General features: G+C 43.0%; 1 protein-coding gene across 1 annotated transcript; it reads left to right on the top strand.

The window, feature by feature from the left end:
• Positions 1-565: 565 nt before the first annotated feature.
• C16H16orf72 (chromosome 16 C16orf72 homolog) lies at positions 566-17,402 on the top strand. The gene is made up of 4 exons (XM_032125679.1): positions 566-961; positions 1,706-1,786; positions 5,841-6,116; positions 13,957-17,402. Exons 1-4 carry the CDS (start codon positions 742-744, stop codon positions 14,199-14,201), a joined length of 822 nt encoding a protein of 273 aa, XP_031981570.1. The 5' UTR covers positions 566-741; the 3' UTR covers positions 14,202-17,402.
• The last annotated feature ends 2,022 nt before the right edge of the window (positions 17,403-19,424 follow it).

Here is a 19,424-nt window from a genome sequence, read left to right as displayed (position 1 = left end):
AAAAGTGATGCCGTGGGTCTGAACTCTCGGTGCAAGCCCCTCAGCCATCTCTGCTGTGCGCTGGACCCGGGCCCGGCCGTGTCACAGGGCTCGGCCCTCGGGCCCTGCGCGGCCGCCATCTTCCCCCGGGGCCGGGAAAGGAACCACCTCCCGGGCGGACTCTGCCCCTCAGCGGAGCCGCGGCGGCCGCTGCCACCACCCGGTACCGCCGCGGGCAGCGGCTGCCGCGGCCGCCCGAGGCTGGGAGCGCCTCGCCCGCTCGGGGCGGCCCCGGGGCCGCTGCCGGGGGGGCGCGGGCGGGGCCGCCTCACGCCAGGGGCGGGGCCGGGGCCGGGGCCGCGCGAGGCAGCGCACTGCGCACGCGCACCAGGCCGACGCCCCCGGCACGGGGCTGTGACGGTGTAACCAAACCCGCGTTAGCCCCGCCCCCGGGGTGCCCCGCTTGACGGACACGAGAACAAACCAATGAGCGCTGGGAATTCCGCACGGACCGGCTGCGCCGGGGCGGTGACGGCCAATCGGACGCTGCGGGCGGGGCGGGCCGGCTGCGCGTTCCCAGGCGCCTCGGCCGGGCTCTCAGTGCGGTCGGGGCGGTGCCGGCGGTCGGAGTGTTTGGGGCCGGCAGAGCGACGGGCGGGCCCGGCATGGGGGTGAGGTAGGGCCGGCCCGGCGCACGGAACGAGCGCGGCCGGCTGTCGGGACCGGGTGTACGCGGCGGTGGGACGCGGAGCCGGGCGGAGGATGGAGGACAAGAAGGAGGAGGGCGAGGCGGAGATCCAGGAGCACGGGCCCGAGCACTGGTTCAGCAAGTGGGAGCGGCAGTGCCTGGCCGAGGCCGAGCAGGAGGAGGCGCTGGCGCCGGAGCTGCAGGACGAGGCGGCGGCGCAGCCTGAGCACAAGCAGCAGAAGCTCTGGCATCTCTTCCAGAATTCGGCCACCGCCGTGGCGCAGCTCTACAAGGGTGAGCACGGCCAGGGGCCTGGGGAGGGCACAGCTGGGGCGGCTACGGCCGAGAGGCTGGTAGAGCCTGAGCGCGGTGGACTCGGGGCCCGGGCAGTGGGGGGTGGGGGCGCCGAGCAGCCGCGGAGCCGCCGGGGTGGGGACGTGCCCGCAGCGGTACAAAGGGGCCGAGGCGGCGGGAGGAGCAGCTGCCGGGCCGCGGCCGCCCTGAGAGACGGACGGGAAAACAAAATGGCGAGAGGGAGGGGGAGCCGCGGTCGCGGTCCGGACAGCGCCCGGGGCGGCTCCTGCGCCGGCCCGGCCCGGCCCGGCCGCACCCCCTCCTCCGGCCGCCGGAGCTCTCGGGCCGTAGTGCGGCCGCAGGGTGTCGGGGCGCTCCGCCGGGGCCGCGCCGGGAGGGTCCGGGCGGCGGGGGCGAGCCCCGAGTGCCGGGGAGGAGTGGGGGGAAGGGGGGGGGGATCCGGGAAGCCCGGCCCTGCCGGCGGCTACTGACGCCCAGCCCCGGGAAGAGACTCCGACAAAATGGCGAAGAGCGGGGCCGGGCTCATTGTGCGCCGGGGCGGGGGCGGCCGGGCGCTCCCCGCCGCGCTGGGGGCACCGCGCCCGCTGCCCCGGGCGGGCCGCTGCCCGCTCGGCCCCGATCCGGAGCTGCCTCCGGAAGGTGGAACAAAATGGCGAAACCTAACATGGCCGTTCGGAGCGGGTGACTCCAAAATAAACAGCGTGTGTCCTTCCCTCCCTGCAGACCGGGTGTGCCAGCAGCCGGGGCTCTCCCTCTGGGTCCCCTTCCAGAACGCCGCCACTGCGGTCACCAACCTCTACAAAGGTAAGGGGCTGCCCCCCCGCTGCCCCGGCAGCCCTCCCCGCCGAGCTGGGCCCTGCTCTGCCTCCTGCCCCGGCTTACTCATAAGTAGGGCCTGTTAATGTCTCTTATTCACCCTGATAAAATCTTAACCCGAGACTGGTTCCTGAATCTTGCAGGTTTTCCCTGGGCCGCTTTAGCTGACGGTAGCTGAATCTTTTCTGTTGCCTCATGTCAGTGACTCATAAACTTAAAAGCTATTTTACTTTGAGCCCCTTGAAAAAGGGTGTCTTTAATATGTGTCTGTTTCTTGTGCATTCAGGGAAGCTTCCAATGGTTTATTAAACAGTACTGAAATTCTCTGCATTGTCTATATTTCATGGTGCATTAGATGTTGGAGTGTCAGTATATTGCCTTCGCTTTTGTGGTGGAGCACAGTTGGGTTTAGTGTTCATAAAATTCTGCACAGATGTTATGTGACAGAAAGTTTTATCTTCTTGTGGCAGTGAGGCTTCTTAAGCAAGCTTCCCAGTTTATTTTAAGCACTAGAATGTCATTCTGGCTGTGTCCAGTGTGGCTGTAAGAAGGCACTGTTAGCCAGAACTTTGATAGGAGTGTACTCTGCATGTGGCTGTGCTTTAGTGCTGGTTTAATGGGTGTTTCTGAACTCTGCAGTTCTTTGGGTTGTCATAGGAATTCTTGTCTGCAGAAGGATCATTCAGTGGTTTTTGGTTTGTTTAAAAGGTTGTGCTAAAATGAGACATATCAGGAAAGGCTGAAATTGGCACATTGTGATTCCTATTGTTACTGCCTTCCATTCCAAGGGAGGGAAGCGTTTTAAAGTTCCAGACGTTTGTTTTTCTGGCTTGTAGTTTGATTTTTTTTTTCTTGAGGTTTTTTTTTTAATTGGTCTGTACAACATTATATGTAGTTCTATCTGTATGTTCCTTCATATACCGTCAGTTTTGTCATTTTGGATTTGCCTTAAGCAGTTGAACTTGATGTGTTTGTGATGGGTGATCAGATTTCTGACAGATGCGGACTGAGCAGGGAGGAAATGTTGGTGCACAACCCTTGCTGCCAGAGACTTGCCTCCTGCAGAAAGTGCATTTGAGTGCTTTGTACGTGTGTCAGGTCATGTAAAGGGGCAGCACCTCAGAGCAGGAAGGTGCTGGCCTGAGGGAGTGGGTCACTAGAACGTGGCTGGGGATGCCAGTCATTTGAGAATGGTGGTAGTGTTAATAAATAGTCTGGAATAATTACAGTCTGTCTTTAAAAATGGCATGGCTCTCCCTTACAGCATCTTTAGTATGAAGATTTAGGCTGTTTATTTCTGTTTGATTACTTGTGCTCTAGGCAAAATGAGCCCTCATTTTTGTTGGCAATGATGTGATTAACTGAAGAGTAGGTGGTCAGGGAAACTAGAATTTAAGTTGGAAGCTGACTTTAGGCAGGTGTAATGTAATGCTTCAAAAACCAGCACCTGAAGCAAATGTTTTATTCAAACAGATCTTAAAGTGCTAGAGTACCTGAGTTACTCAGGAATGCTATTTTTCAATTTTCAGTTAACTTGCGAGTCAGTAGAAATTTGGTGAGAATGTGGTAGAACCAGCTAAACGCTGTCATATCTGACAATTTGGAGTCTCTTACTGTGAACTTGCTTTCCCTAGTGATGAACATGGCTCTTAAAAACTCCTATTTTTCACATTCTCAGTACTGTTTGTTTTGGAGGACTCTGTCAAAACACTGGAGGAAGACTTGGTGTGGTGAAGGGAACATCACAAACTGCTTCCTGCCTTGTCAGCTGGTTTCTGATCTGATAAATACTTGGGTTTTTGAGGCATCGTCTTTTTAACAAGAGCAACCTGAGGAATGGTGCATAATGAGAATGCCATGATGTCTTGAATGTCAGCATTTCTTCTGAATATAGATTAGAAGTTTAATATCAAACCACACTGATGGTCTTATGTCCTGAATTTCTGGTGCTGGTGATAGAGACTGCATTCAAGGCACTTGATTATCTTCCGGATTGCACTAAAAAAGTGAAGGCATGACTTGTAATGGAGGATTTAGAACTTGAGGCTACTGTGGGAAGTTTTAGGTACATGTTAGAATAAGACTTCTGAGCTTATAGTTTACCTTTTTATTAAAAAAAACCTGAATATTTTCTAATGTTAATTTTGACTTGGTAATTTCAGAATGTATGCAGTTTTACTGCTTAGGTTTTGCCAGCTTAACTTTGTAAACAAAGTAGTTGTGGCTTTTACCATAAAAATCTAATCTTCCCAGGGTAATGATGCTTGAAACTTCTCTGGGCTGCATAAGCAGTCCGTGTTTGACCTCATACCTAATTCACAGTTAGCACTTTGTAAAGCATTCTGATACACAAAGAAAGCAGGGTATTGATGTAAAGTCAGCCTCCAAGCCTCAGAAGGACACTCCTGGTATTTCAGGAAGTGATTAAAGGAATATTTTCACTTCCAAGTTGGCTCCAGAGTGTTTGGGCAGCTTTTACTGCCAATGCATTGGTGTCTGGGCTGCTGTGGAGTATAAAATGGCAGAAGGAATAACCTGTCATGTTGCCATTGCTTTCAGAGGAGTTAGCATTTGTAAATGTAGCCTTTAGATTACAAAGTAGTACAGGCAAAATACTCTTAGAGCGGGTAAAAGTAACAGGCTAAGTGTACTTTGTGTACCTGTTTAGTTTGTATTCCAAAAGCACCAAGATTTAACTCAGCTCGGTTTGAGGTGGTTTTGGTCTGTTGTGTTAGGTTTGAAGTGCTGCTCTTCGGCAGTGTAGATTTCAGTGCTATCTTTTATGGACTGTGCCGTGGTGCCTTAGAATATAAGTCCAAAAATAGCATTTTGTAGTGGTTCTTTTTGAGTTCTGGAGTGTGAGAAAGCTACATTAGATGTGTATGTCACTGTTTGTAAACCAATATCTTGGGGTAGCTGTTCTTAAAGAAATAGCTTCATGTTCTGGGCAAATGGCTTTTGCCTTGGACTTCATTAATAAAACAAGAATATAAAATGCTGTTTAAATCAGCTTTGCCACATTGAAAAAAATCCATGGAATTCAAGTGAACAAAATTGGAGTGCATATGTTGATGTCTTTTAAGGAGCAAGAGCAACATAATATTTTACATTAAACTGAAATAGCTGTTGTCAAAGCTCTGATAGCAAACATATGACAAACAAGATGAGCATAATTATGTAGTGAACTGGATTTGTCCCACCTGTTACTGTGGTTTGAAAGTTACTCAAACTGGTAGCCAGAAATACACTTCCCGAAGTTTGAAAGCAACTTAATACATGGCATTTAAGTCTTTTGGAGGCACAGTTGTAACTGATGTGCACAGGTGACTAGTTACATCAACAGAGTGAAATTGCATTTTGTAGTAGGATTTATTGCAAACAGTGTGTTTAAAGCTTTTGTATATCAAAAATTGCAGTCGGATCCTAAACGGGGAAGGATACTTTCTTAGCCTCCCTTTGTAAATGGTATGTTGCCTAATTGAGAGGCATTTAGGACACTCGTGTTCTAACTAGTTTCAAAACTATGGTCTATGAATTGTCTCTGCAATTGAAATTCAGCTGAAAATAGAAGAACTTGAAAGAAATCTGAATTTTCAGGCAATTCCTTACCTGTCAGAATGAAGAGAAGCAGTTACTCCTTTCTTATTTTGGGGCTTCCTGGCTCTATTGATGCACTTTGTGTGTCTGTTGTCCATTGATTTAAGTATCTTCCTCAGACTGACAAGCTCTAAGTGTGTTTTAATGTAAATAAACAGTGCTGTGGTGTCGACCTGAAGTACAGTAAATGCTGTTTAAGTGGTGCTGGAGTTGCTGTTGACTATCTGGCTTGTAAAGAGGATGGAACATTTTGACTAATACTCTCTTTAGGTTTAGTGGAGCTCATCTTTGCTGCTGCAGCCACCTTGGTGCTGCCTTGTGGTGTGACCTGTAGAAGATGTAGATACTTCTTCTTTCCCGTGGTTGACAGGAAGCCACATCAGTGCTGTGCCATGCTACACATTGCTGTGTAACACTAAAAGAACTTTTTTCTGTCTTCTTGCAGAAAGTGTGGATGCCCACCAGCGAAGCTTTGATTTAGGAATTCAGATTGGCTATCAGCGTCGGAATAAGGATGTGTTAGCCTGGGTTAAAAAACGCAGAAGAACTATTCGAAGAGAAGACTTGATCAGCTTCCTTTGTGGAAAAGTCCCTCCTCCAAGAAATTCTAGAGCTCCCCCAAGACTGACTGTAGTATCCCCTAACCGAGCTACTTCAACAGAAACTAGCTCATCTGTAGAGACTGATTTGCAACCCTTCCGTGAAGCCATAGCTCTGCATGGTAACAGTCACTTTTTCAATACTACTTGGTTAAAATTGGGTGGGGGTTCTTAAAGCATGTTTGGCATATGTAATGTACCTGGTGTTCCAGCTGAAGGTATTCCCCTCATTCTTTAAGGGAGCTTTTGCATGTATAAGGCTTGTGTTGGCTGCTAAAAATTTGTATAGCTGAGTATTTTGAATGAAGAAAAGGTATTGAATAAAAATGAAATTTGGGTCTGTAATACTCCACAGCTGTGAACTCAACAGTTAAGTATCAAGTCTTGGTAGTGTTTTTGAAGCATGAAGAGGCTTGGCATTCATACCAATGCTAAAGCAAGCAGAATTCTTGGAAAATGGTAATGCTATGCTGGCAACTAGTTAAATATTAAGATTTGACTACTAGCAAGTTTTTGGGGGCTTAGGGAGGCAATTTGATGTCTGAGGCTTCTGTCTCTAGCTCTCTAATACCTTTGTTAGGCACTGGATAATGCAGTTTGGCATTCTGCTTAATATACCCTGGAAAGGGTGTTTCATGTGCACATTTTTGTAATAGAGTCCTGTTCAGAACTTTGTTCTAGTTCACTTTCAGATTTACATATCTTCCAGTGTCATACTGAATTGCCTTCCTTGCCATCACCAGCAGTGTTGGTGGTGTATGTAATTTCAGATCTGAATATTCAGTAGCTTATTCTGTATTGGATTATGATTTAGCAAGTGAGAGACAAATGTGCTTTAAATTGCTCTTGAGGTGAGATGAGGCAGTTCACCTCTGGCTGTCATGCCTTCTAGAATTCAAAAGGGTAGCAGATACCTTGAGGTACAAACCGTAGACCATTCTAAAAGTAAAAGTTAAGCTATCTAGAAGTGCAACCTAAATGAAAATTTTACTGTCTGGGTATTCTCAGTGGGGTTAGAATTGATGACTTAATTAGATGAGTGAATTCCTGAAAATGCAGTCTTTGCTTCTGCTGTGCTGTGGTGGTTTTTCAAGATACACAATTCAGACAGTGTTACTCGAGGTAACAGCCTAAGCCTGGTGTTATTGGCTGCTCTGTTGCCATTTAAACCAAACATGCTTCCACCTAGTCATGTCGGTTTTGGCAGTTTCCTGTCTCATACTGGGAGCGGGTTAGGGAATTCTGTGCACCCCTGTTGCTTACTCAGTGTAGATAAAATTAATGAGAACAACTGCAGAAGCTGGCTCTCACTGTGACAAACACCCTCTTAAAAATTATTTTCTGAAAATATAGTTGAATCTGTGGAGTTAGATTTAACTGTAAGGGCTCAATCTCAGGTGAGAGGAAGCTTAGGTAGGCTCAACTCAGCACAGTCAGCTCTCTGAGTAAACTCAGAGGCATTTTTATTGGTAATATGGCTCTTTTTGTGTCCATGTATTATTTCCTAGCATCTGCTTTGTATAGAGGTGGTTTATGGAAGTCACTTCTCTATAGCATGAGGATCTGAACAATGATGCATAATGTTTTCCATATTTCATAATGTATTGCGGGGTTATGGGGAAATTCTGTGCTGTGTAGTGGCACTGCAGGGGCTCAAAATGTACTTTTCCCCTTCATCAGCTGATTGACAAGATTACATGTCAGTCACCTTTTGGATTAGGTTCTCCTGATACCGGTTTCAATCTGGTCCTTGACACAAATGCTTTTGTGCTAATCCTTTAGTGACTAGGCTTATATTGGGCCTCATAACTGTTTTTATGATGTCTGCATTCCTCCAGCTTCTCCCCCTTTTTTTTTTTTCCTTTAACATTAGGGAAGTTGTGATTAAGCAATCTCATGAACTCATTTCCTATTTATTGTAGGGCTTCTCAAAACTATGTTTTGATTTTGAAGCCTGCCAAGGATCTTCAGGTGTGTGTAAATTGTCTTCATTAGGCCTGTGCTTATTGTAAGTTTTGGCACATTCTTTGAAAGTGCTACTTCTAGGTATTATGAGGGAACATGAGAACCTGATGATGGTGAACAACAGTCCAGGCACCGAGGTTTTGAGGGGAGTTTTCAACTGGCATGTAAAGGAGCGAGGCTGTTTTGTGCTGGTTGGCTTCCTGTGGGAATGGAATATTTCTTTATTGATCATGTGGATGGGTTGAATTAGATTTGAGGGATAATGCTAAAACTTTTCTGCTCACAGCAAGACCTCTTCTAGTGAGGCAGAGATAGGTATGAATAGCCTATGGCACCAAGTAAAGCTCAGTGAAAGCAGAATTGGTCTGTTGACTTCTCAGAAATAGGTACTAATACATGTCTGAAGACCGTGGCATTATAACTTGCTGATCTTCCCCTTTGATGATGGAAAATGCCTGTTTTTTCATCATGTAACCCCTAAATGTACCATAAACATGTCTGAAAATTTTGACAGAAGCAGTGGTAACAAAATAGCTAATAATTCAGTATTTCCTGGAACATCAAACACAATTCTAGGTGTATGCCCCAGACTAAAACATTAGAGAATAGCATCTTTTAGGTATCAGTACAATCTTTAAAGTGTATGCTTCATCTGAAAAGAAATATGTTAAAATTGGATTTTTAGCCTTGCCTCTTCTGTCTACAACCCTGTAATGTCTGACTTATATCTCTGCAAGATGGTTGACAGTTTTTTTTGACAAAAGCTAGGGATGTTGAACCCAGAATTTAATATTGTAGTACTGATTATCAAGTCTTTCTACTACAAGAAAACTTGTCTTGAAAGCAGAACAGTAGAGAAGTACTTGTTATAGTAGCTAAAAGCAAAATTATCATGACAAAAAATTAAACATGAGAATGTTTAAGGTGTATGTGATCTCCCTTTTAACTTCATTGCACCTATGTTCTGCAGTTGTTACTGAAGTCTTTAGTGTTACTTAGTGAGAATGAGACTTTGGAACCTTACTCTTGAGAGAGTAAACTCTGGTAAACAAAATCTCTTTCCTTATTACCAGCTTTTCATTGTTAGCATGCTAGTGGGTAAGCTTTCAAATAAAGCATGGCTGGCAGCGTGAACTGTGAATATTTGAAAAGAAGTTCAAGCCTTTTAGAAAAGCTGGGTAGTTATCTCAAGGTAATACATGATGTTTTACTCTGAAGTGCCAGTGCATTTTTCTGAAACTTCAATGAAACATCAGTCTGATGGTTGGTGTTTCAAGATGTGGTAGTAGAAGATAATAAGTACCTTCGTTGTCCAACATCTCAATTAGAGAGTTGGGTTTTTAACTTCTGTTAGCCCCTGAAATGTGATTGCAGCTAGGGAGAGTGTGGATGTAATCTTGACCTACTCTCTGGATGTGTATTGACATTTCTAGTTCTGTAAGAGATGAGTTTCAAATGACAGAATTACATCAATCTGAGCTAACAGTACAGGATTACCAAACGCTGCCATGTGCTAGACCACTTTGTGCCTGGCTGTAGCTGGCATACCAAGTCTTGTGCACAGCCCATATCCTTTACTGTGGAATGTACTCCATGTTTCACAGACCACCCTTCCCAGCATAATGTGAGAAAATGCTGTGATTTGAGGAGGGGAAAGAAGCTTGGAAAGGTAATGTTGAAATGCATTTGACTTGAGCATTCTTAAACAAAAATCAGGTGAATTTGAGGAAAAAAATAGGGCAACAGTACAGTGAGAGAATATTAGTTCTTTTTCTCCTCAGCGTTAGTGTTGATGTATATCATTCACATGATTGGGTCTCTCTTCGGGTAGACAGAACACTTGCATGTAGAAGTGTGTGGCCTGGCTGCTTAAGAGGCTGAATTTCCACTAGCCCTTCATATTTGCTTGTCAAAATACTAAAGTGCAGTTTAAAACAGAGCATTTAGCAGAGTGGAGAAACAGAAGTTGGTAAAAGAGGGGGTGGGAGAACAGAGTTCAGGTTGGTCTGACATAGTTTAATTTAAAGGTTGTGTGTATATGTAGCTGTGATGGAATTGTGTGTTGGTATGTGCTGCTAAAACTTGCTATTTGAGCCAGTACTGTGGAAGGGTGAATATGACATAGAGTGACAATGATCTCTCTGCATGCCATTTTGTATTTATCTGGGGTTATTAACTAATTCCTGCTTTAGTCCCACTTATCTAAGCGTGAATGTTCCTTTTGATACTTCCTGATTAAAACTTCTTGAAAACAATAGTTAATGCTATTACTATACTGGACAGTAGCTACCCAGTATATTATGCCATGGTGATGACCTGACTAAGTCCTACATGGATGTGGTTGTAGTGCAGATGAAAGAGCATTTACAGTTTGTTAGGCCAGTGGTGATAAATTTGCTAATTTTGAGCTGACAGTTTTAAGTATTTTGTAATCCGTGAAACATACTTTCAGTCAAGAATTCTAATATCTTGATAGTTTTGGAGGGTACTTTGTTGTAAATTGGCTAGTATTGGTCACAGCTCTCTCTAATAGTACTATGAAACCTTCAGAATAGAACTTTTTGTAAAATTGTTTATGAAATGTCATATTGTTGATGTCTGAAAGATATGACAGGAATCAGAATGTACTAGGTACTGCAAAGTATTTGAGATATGCCCTCCACTTCAAACCTTTCCAGTTTAAAAAGGGGTTAAGAGCCATGTGTGCTTTCTTAATGGCCTCTAACAATAAAGGAGATGTCCCTGGTAGAAAGGAGTGTGAGACTTCAGAGGTGGTTGTGAGATTGTGGGAAGAGTAAAGCCACTTTAGCAGCTGTTTGGATCTCGGTCCTGTTATATAGACAAAACTGGTGTGCCTGTGGTTAGGCCATGTTAATCACAATATAGAAATTTGAGGTTGGGAAATCGTGTTTGCTGACAGTCATGTCATCTTACCACTTCCTAGTGTCAGTTATTGCTTTAAATGTTTTGGGAAGAGCTCTGAGTCCACTGAAAGCTTAAACTCAGAGTAATTCACAGTAAATGGTTTTTCTGAGATTTCCTCTACTTTGCCATAGCTTCCTGAGAAAAAAACTTAACTCTTTTCCCTGTCGACCAAAAGTAGATTCTTTGAGCATTGCAGATTGTTCTCAGAGATGTTGGTTACATGAAGTTGCATCTTGATATTTGAATGTAGGCCTTGAGTTTGCTTTGACTCTTCCATGTTAGCTCAATTAGCCAATCCTAAACTGTGATCTGAGTGTTTTGTTTGGCAGTTCTGCTCCCCTGGATGAATGGGCAGTGCTGTGTAATCTGGCTAACTGCCAGGAACCGATCCCAGGTTGTCACTCAGTCTGTCAGCATACCCAGTCATGACTCTTACTAGTACTAAATACCTGTGTGAGCTACAAGATTAACCTGTAGCTCTAAGTCCATGCTGTGATGCAATATCCTTGTATTCTGATCTGTAGAAATTAATTCAAAGCTCCTCTCCTGTCTTTGACATCACGTTGTATTGAAGATTTTAACTTCTAGTTAACTTCTCCTGAAGGTTGTGTATCTAAATGTACACTGATTCAGTATTACCTAAATACTGGGAGGTCAGTGACTGCTTTAGGCATTGCTTGTGAACTTTGGCAGTCTGGTTTAGATTATGCTGCAGTGTATTACAGGTGCATCTTTTAACTGTATCTACTATTTTAAAGCATGCTTGTTACTTGAGAAGGCTCCACTTAAAAACACAGTTCTTGAGTGGTGCTGAAAAATGTCTTTTCACATCACAGGGAAGTTTTGGGGTTTATTTAGAATAACTTTTCTCCCCTTACTTGAGCATTAGACATAATAAAAAGATGTTGTGATGAAACTGAATTACTATGTTGCTCATTTGGTATGAGTTGTATAACAAATGACTGATAAGTGATGTAAACTGTTGACTCTTAAGTGTAAGTAATACACTGAAGTTGTGTGGTCACAGCAGTTTTGCTTGGAATAGTAATGTGGGGGGAAATCTCTACAATCAGTTTGGATTTGAAAAAATGTCACCTGTATGCTGTCAGATTTTTTTCAATTTAAATGTACAGGATGAATTAATGCTTTTTTCTAATGTATGTCATGCCAGTTGAAATTAAACTACTGATGTCTTTGAATTGTGAAGTGATTTGTTACCTGCCCAAACTGTGCATGTTGGTAGTTTATCCAGGTTATGGTATCTGAATTGGCTTTATCTCATACATCTGTCATCAAGTAGCTGCTTTACTTTCTTGGTTAGATGCATGGGAAATTCTTTTCCTAATGGTTTTGGATTTAAGTTTGACCTTAATCCTGAGAATACTGTCACAAACCTTGTTTCTGAGTTACCTTTACACTAAAACAGCTTCTGCTGTTTAAATAACTCTTGCCATTGTGAGTGAAAGATGATTTTGCTATTAATGAAATCTGCAGGGCACCTCTCAGAGTTCAGACCATGCTTCTGAGCCCTGTTTGAACACCACTTAGAGCTGTAAGCAAAAGCCCTAAGAAAGCATTAGTGATTAGTGGCTGTTTCTACTGGTTGTTATATAATGCCAGATCTGTGTAAAAGTATTTCCTGTGCTGTTACAAATTCAAAGCTTTAAATGTTCATTCAGTAATGTTCCATAGAATGAAGTCGGTTGGCCTGCTCCATCCTGACTTGTGTGTTAACCTGCCATTGCTGCAGATGGCTTTAGACTTCAGCTTCTAGCTGAGGTTTCTGGTGAGTGGTGGTGTAGCTCTAGCAGTCCTCTCTTCCCAGAGCCTCTGAAGTTGCCTATTTGGCCTACCAGCAGCTGGTGGATTGAGTTTTGTTAGACTTGACTTGTCAGTCAGTGACTTTTGGCTGCTTACTTGACAGTATATGGAGATGTGAATTAAATGGCTGCACACACAAGATTTATGATGGCTGGACAGAGCTATAGAATGTTTGAGACTGGAGAAGAGAGCTCTAAGATTTTGACAGTTGCTGAGAGTGGAATCTTCTGGGGCAGTTTAACATTTCCTTGTTCTTACTGTTAGAAAAATATCATGTCATCTTCTGTTCATTATGTTTCCTAGGGCCAACAGATATTTTTGTACTTTCCTACTATTACACAGATTTGAAGATGTTATGATAGCAAAGAGGTTTGTCTTATCTCTGTGCTCCTGTTTATCTCCAAATAAGCCTGAATTGCAAATTGAGAAGAGTAGTTAGGCTTACTAAACTTATGTTTTGGAATGTCCCACTTTTACAAAACTGTTATGTTACAGAAGGCAGAGTTTAAATTGGTATGAAGTTCATGGTTGTCTTTTTATGGCCTTGTTTCTACAAGAAATAAACTTCAGTTTGAATCAAACACTATTAACTGAACACAAACCAAAGTTCTTGCAGGGTACCTGTGATAGTGATTTGTATCAGATCTGTCAATAACAAATTTTGGGTGATTGTCACGTGATTTTTCTTGCTTGTTATTTAAGTGCCTTTCTGAATTTACTAATACTAATGTGTTGGCTGTTAGTGTTAGCCATGAAATAAAGCTTGTATTTATAAACTAGCTGTGGTGTACACCTGTCTGCTGCCATACTGCAGTTTCCTTCAGGGAGTGAAAGGGAGCAGGGTGGCGGTATTGAAACAAGACTGAGTCGGTTCAACTGGAAAGTCCTTGGCAGGGCTGTGTAACTCTTGGTCCAGTGTGAAGCCTTTAAATTGAAATAGTCTGCTCTTGAGTATGTCCATGTTTTGAATAGCATGTCATGCTGATGGAGTTAATGTTTGCCAGAGCGTGTTGTTACAACCTGGTGTATAAACTCACTTTTAATGTCATAAAAAGCAGTTCTGGTAATTACTGGATTATTCCATGGACTGAAAGCTGAGAAGGTGTGCTCTGGACTGGAATGGTACAAATAGTAGGATGAAGTGCCTTTAAGATCTCAGCAGAATTTGGCTGAGTGCGATCCTTTCTGGCGCACGTGGGAACTGAACTTTCTGTGCTGTCTGACTGAAGCCCTTTTTCTCTCTCTCCCCAGGTCTTAGTGGTGCAATGGCTAGTATAAGTGTTCGCTCGAGTACCCCAGGCTCGCCTACTCACGTGAGCAGTGGCTCCAATGCTAGTCGAAGGAGAAATGGACTCCATGATGTTGATTTGAACACTTTCATATCAGAAGAAATGGCACTCCACTTGGACAATGGTGGAACTAGAAAGCGTACCTCAGCCCAGTGTGGCGATGTCATTACAGACTCACCAACTCATAAACGCAACAGAATGATCTAAACTGCAAAAATTTCAAACCCACCATGCTGCTTGAAAGCCACTTGATCCTCAGAGTACTATTGAAAAGGAAACATGAGGCCATCTTTTCCATATTCACTGTTTAAGACAAAGAATTCAATAAATGCCATAAAGGAAATTTTAGATATTACATTAGATGCCTCTTGTAACTGCGGCTTTCTTAAACTATATTCTTAGCAGAGGACATCAGATATTGTGTAGTAGTTAGCAAGATCATCATAGGCGAACATGTATCTGTTCCAAGGCTAAAAGTGACCTTACTTGTATTATTAAAGGGAAAGGAAATTTCAGATGTTTATTTGGCTATAGAATTCTCTTTTTTGTCCTTTATTTCCTGCTTTGAGTATTTGCTTAAACAGTATTGCCAGTTTGACTGAAATTGTCTACAACATGACTTGGCATCTTTGTCAAAACTGCAGGCTTCCATTTTTGCAGCACTGTACCATGCACCTAGTTTCTGTATAGTAACAGTGTGCAAGTTATAAATATTGGACTGTACCCTTTTTAGTTTTAAAAGCAGTTGCTAATTCTGGTGATTGTGTGATAATGTAAAGAGGTGCTATGATGGTCATGCAATTAATACTTAATATTGAATCAATACAAGGATCTTTATTGGATTCACTTTGTGTGTTCTAGTGCTCTGAAGTAGCAATATTAAACTTTTCCCCGATTAACTTCATAGGCTTTTAAATCAGTTTGAGAAAATATATGTACTTATTGGTATTATCCTTGTGGTAATCATACACAGTGCAGACTGCACCAGTGCTGACCTAAATTTAGAGAAAAATGTCCTGTAATTGGAAAATAGGCTTTTCTGTTCAGTATTAGTGAAGGGTAGGTTTTGTGTACACCCATATCCTATTTTACATTTCTTGTGAAGTAATTGCCCATTGGTGGGGAGGGGTGGGAGGAGCGGGAATGTGGGGAATAGTTGGAAAAGGGGTGTGTTCTAACAAGTAAGACTTCTGGTCACATGTGGAAACTTGGACTAACTTAAGATTCTGTGTGATGCCATCCCCTTCAGGAGGGAGTGACATGCAGGTTCTGTGAAGTGCTAAGAAAACAATTTAAAACTGGAAGTTGATGATAAAACTCTGGATAAACATGCCATAAGCATGAATTTAAAAGGATAAATGGCTTTCTTTTTGTGTTTAGCTTACATTCATAGGATTGAACTCTGGCTGCCGTAACTTAAGCATAGTCTAAAACTGATCTAGAGATCAAGACTGATCTGCTGCAAATCTGTTTCTGAATGGGGAAGGACAGATGTCAGTCTCGGAGTGTCCTGACTATTTTTATACATAGAGGGAGGAAGTCTTTGGTGGAGAGCTCTGGCTTTTAGGCCTCTAAATCTCTGCCTTGGAGAGGAATAACAAAGGAAGAATAAGAAATGAAGAGCTCCAAACCTGCACGTTGGGAAAGGGGTATTTAGTGAGGTGGTATGCATGCTTTAACTGGAAGTGTAGGCTGATCCTGGGATTAAATGTAGGTATGCTAGATTCCCAATACTAAAAATTGTGGCTTCTAGCAAAGTTAAGGCACCTTGAGCTCCACGTTAATACACAGCTCTTCAAGACTTTTGCTTACGTGCTTGTAGAGTCAGATCTCTTTTGTATTATCTTTGCTGTTTGAAACAGACTTCACTGTAGGTTTCCCCTTTTTACCCTGGTGCCCTCTCATTGATGTCTGTTGTCAAGGCAAGACAGCAATGCTGTGTGAGTCACTCAAGGCTCTCTACTTGAGCATGATCTCCTTGCCTTGTGGTGCTTCCATCACATTTCTTTACACCGAAGAGTCCTTGAAGATGTCAGCAGTTGCACAGTACTGTAGTGAGAGGCTCTGTAGTTCATGGACAGCTGTCACAACTGTCCAAAGTGAAGTGGTAAGAACTGCTCCAACCCCCCCCGTGTTACATAGCTGAACTTGCACATCACTTGAAGACTCAATATACATTAATTTCAGTTACTGCTATTAACTACAATTCATAAGGTTTAGTTTATGTAAGATATTAATACTGCATAAAGCTAGTTTTCATTTGGAGACTGCATTTTCAGCAAAGATTTTGAAGATGGTATCTGAATATATGTTAGTATTTATTGGACTGAAGGATTTGTTGGCAGAGGGATTTTTCCAGAGGGATTTTTCTGTTCTGAAAGAAAGGTGGAGTCCTGAGCAGAAAGGATGTGTGAGAACCATTCTTGAGCTCTTCTGTTTATTTGTTAAGTGGCTTGTACAAGCAAGATGCTTATGCTCTGCAACTTCTAACACACTTCATTCTTAATGTGGTAAAGGTGACATCGTACTGGTATCAGTTCTGCACACAGGAACTGTAGCAGTGCTGCTGGTCTAGCCCAAATACAGAGCCTGTTCAAATTGCTTCTTCCCTTCCTTGCAATTAAATAAATCCTGTTAATGCTCTGAAGCATTAATTCAGTCTATTACCATCTAAAACTAAATTTGTCTGGCTTCTTATTTAATTAGTGCCATTTTTCTTTGAAAGAAAGCAGACTTTGATATTAAACTGGTTGCATTAATTTTTTTTTTTGCTTATACCTTAAATATTTGGCGACTTTTGATTGTTTTTCATTTAGCCCCAACTGTTGTTTGCTCTTTGACCTCTGCCAGAATGATCAAAAATGCATGTATTCACCTGATAAACACAGGAGAACAGGTTGTCTCTAAAAAAAAAAAAAAAAAAAAATAAAAAAAGTCCAGTACCTGTTGCTTTGAAGACTATTTCTTGTGCCAGTGTAGAAAATTGATGTTCTGGTAATAGCTTTTGGCTATTATCCAAACCAGCTCCTGGAGCCAGAAGTGAGTTGATTTTCAGTAAGGAACACTGACTTGAGAACTGTTTAGTTTGGTAAAATGGTGCTTACTTTTGCTTTCTCCTCTGAGTCGTGCAGTTGCCCGGTCTCTTCTCCATGTACATCCAATCTAACCTGAATGTGCGGCAGTTACATACAGTACATCCTGCACTGAAGCTACTGAGCTTGGCTTGCTTATTAATGAAGTAAGTTTTAAATGTTCAATTTAAATCTATATTACAATAAAGTAATGCAAAAATGATTTTGGCTGAAATTGAAGTCCTGCAGTTAAACTTACTTTCAAATGTGGTTTACCCAGCTGGAGTAATAGAAACTCTAAGTCATAATAAACCTAATAAAAAAAAAATACAACTAATCAGGCTGCTTTGTAGTTCTTTAAGTTTCTGAATAATACAGTCCGTGGGTAATCCCAAATAAGATGTGATTAGTGTGAGTTGACAGGCTGCCTTGGTTCTGTAGATCAGGACTTTCCTTGAATGCAATTTGCTGGTAGCTGTTTGGTGTAGCATACACACAGGTTTTTCTTTTGTCCCTTTTGGACTAATGAAGGTACAAAAAATTGGGGTGTACTACATTTGTACAAGATGTTCTGCAGACTTCAACATCACTAATACTTCAAAAAAACATCTTAAAGAGATTTAAGTGGCATAGGTTAGGAAGTTAAGTGGTGTTGACTTCAATAGTAGAGCTTTCAGTCTTTTGCAACAGACTCTTTGGACTTAAGTGAAATCAGGTGCTTTAATTAGCAGCATTTCCTGCTTCTTGTGGTTGCCCCTAAACCTGCAAACTATTTTCCACTTTCTTTATCAGCAGGTTTTAGAATTCCATTATGACGGAAAGCTTTATTTCATAGGCACTTTCAAGTTAAAAAAGTATCTTTTAAATTCATGTTACCATTTTTTCACTTACTTAGCCACTGAAATGTTCAGCAGGAATTTAGAAAGGTTCTTAAATGGCTTCTAAAACCCAGCATCTTTCAGTTATTAGCCTAGAGCTAAGTAATCCTTTGGCAGCAATGAGGAATGCATGCCTGATGTGTTTTGTTGGGTTCTCTGCATCAGGTGGGGCTGATGTGGTTGTGTGGGGTGGCCGCAATGCCCCGTGGGCTGCTCATTCCAGAGCCTCTGGTTGTGCAGTCAGGAGGAGGGCCCTGGCACTCCTTGTCTGTGCATGGGACTCCTGGGATAGATGGAGCCTGGGGAATTCCCTCAGAGCCCTGAGTCAACACTGGTGCTTTCTGCTGCGTGGGTCCCACTGGGCCCCTCTCATACCATCTCCAAAGGACAATGCACGTGGGCTGTAGTGAGTAAACCAACCAGATTCCCTTCTGTGTAGGAGGGAAGCACCACCTGGCTCTGGGGGTTTTTATGAAAGCGATGGAAGCCACGGGTTTCTCAGTGGGTAGTGAGATTGCAGCGTTTCCCATGTGGCTTTGGTCGGTGGTGCTGCTGTTCCAGCAGTTACTGGGGTTATGGAACACCAGGACTGTCTTTTTGTTGGCCACGATGGGATGTGGGGGGGAGTGCACAAGGTACTAGGATCTCCTTGGAATCTGCTGTGAGCCCAGTGGGCTGACACTGCCTTGTAGAAAATCTTAAAGTTCAGTATTAAATGCATTGTTCAACTGGCTAAAACAGCATATAAGACCAGTCTTAATCATGCTTTGTAATATCTCACCATTTTTCTGTCACATTTATTTTAAGTTTTAAGGTGAAGCTGACTCTGGGTGCTATAGAACAGCAAGCTATGCGTGAAGGGGAATCCTACGGTCCCTGCTGGTGTTGTCGTGGTGTAACAACTTTGCATCTTAGTCAGAAAAACTCAAGGTGTTTTTGCAGCTCCGAAACTCAAGCCATAGGAATTTCTTTTTTTTGGTATTTTGAACTCCTGGTGTGTTTTTTACAAAACGTTGAAGCAGAGGATACAAAATGTTTGTGTTTAAACCAGGTATGCTCAGAACCTTGTTCTGTTTCTGCTGGAGTTCTGAGAGGGCCACGTCCAGCTCTTGCCCATGCAGCCCTGTGTACCTGTGCTCACAGAACAGGCCAGTGCTGCCTGCTCCAGAGGTTAGAGTTTGTTACTTTCCTGGGCATTTCCATTTTTATATTGCTGTTTAAACCTAGCTTTCTTGTTTTGAAGTGAATTCCTTGAGTACCATCTATAATGGGGTATGGAAGATCAAGATGGGGAGAAAATATCAAGTTCTGTTGTTTAGCAGAGTAGTTAGTTGATCTCATATAGTTAATAACTCAAGTCTCTAGTGTTCCCTCTCTGCAAAGTGATGGTCTCTAGATCACTTTCAAACCACAAAAATCTCTGCATCTTCTGAATGCTTTAGGCCAGTCTTATGGCTGTTCTTAAAAAATACCTACTGTGC

The sequence above is a fragment of the Corvus moneduloides genome, chromosome 16 (assembly GCF_009650955.1).
Source record: "Corvus moneduloides isolate bCorMon1 chromosome 16, bCorMon1.pri, whole genome shotgun sequence".
Taxonomy (NCBI): domain Eukaryota; kingdom Metazoa; phylum Chordata; class Aves; order Passeriformes; family Corvidae; genus Corvus; species Corvus moneduloides.
The sequence above is the reverse complement of the archived record's forward strand: the minus strand, read 5'-3'. Positions and strand labels throughout refer to the sequence as shown.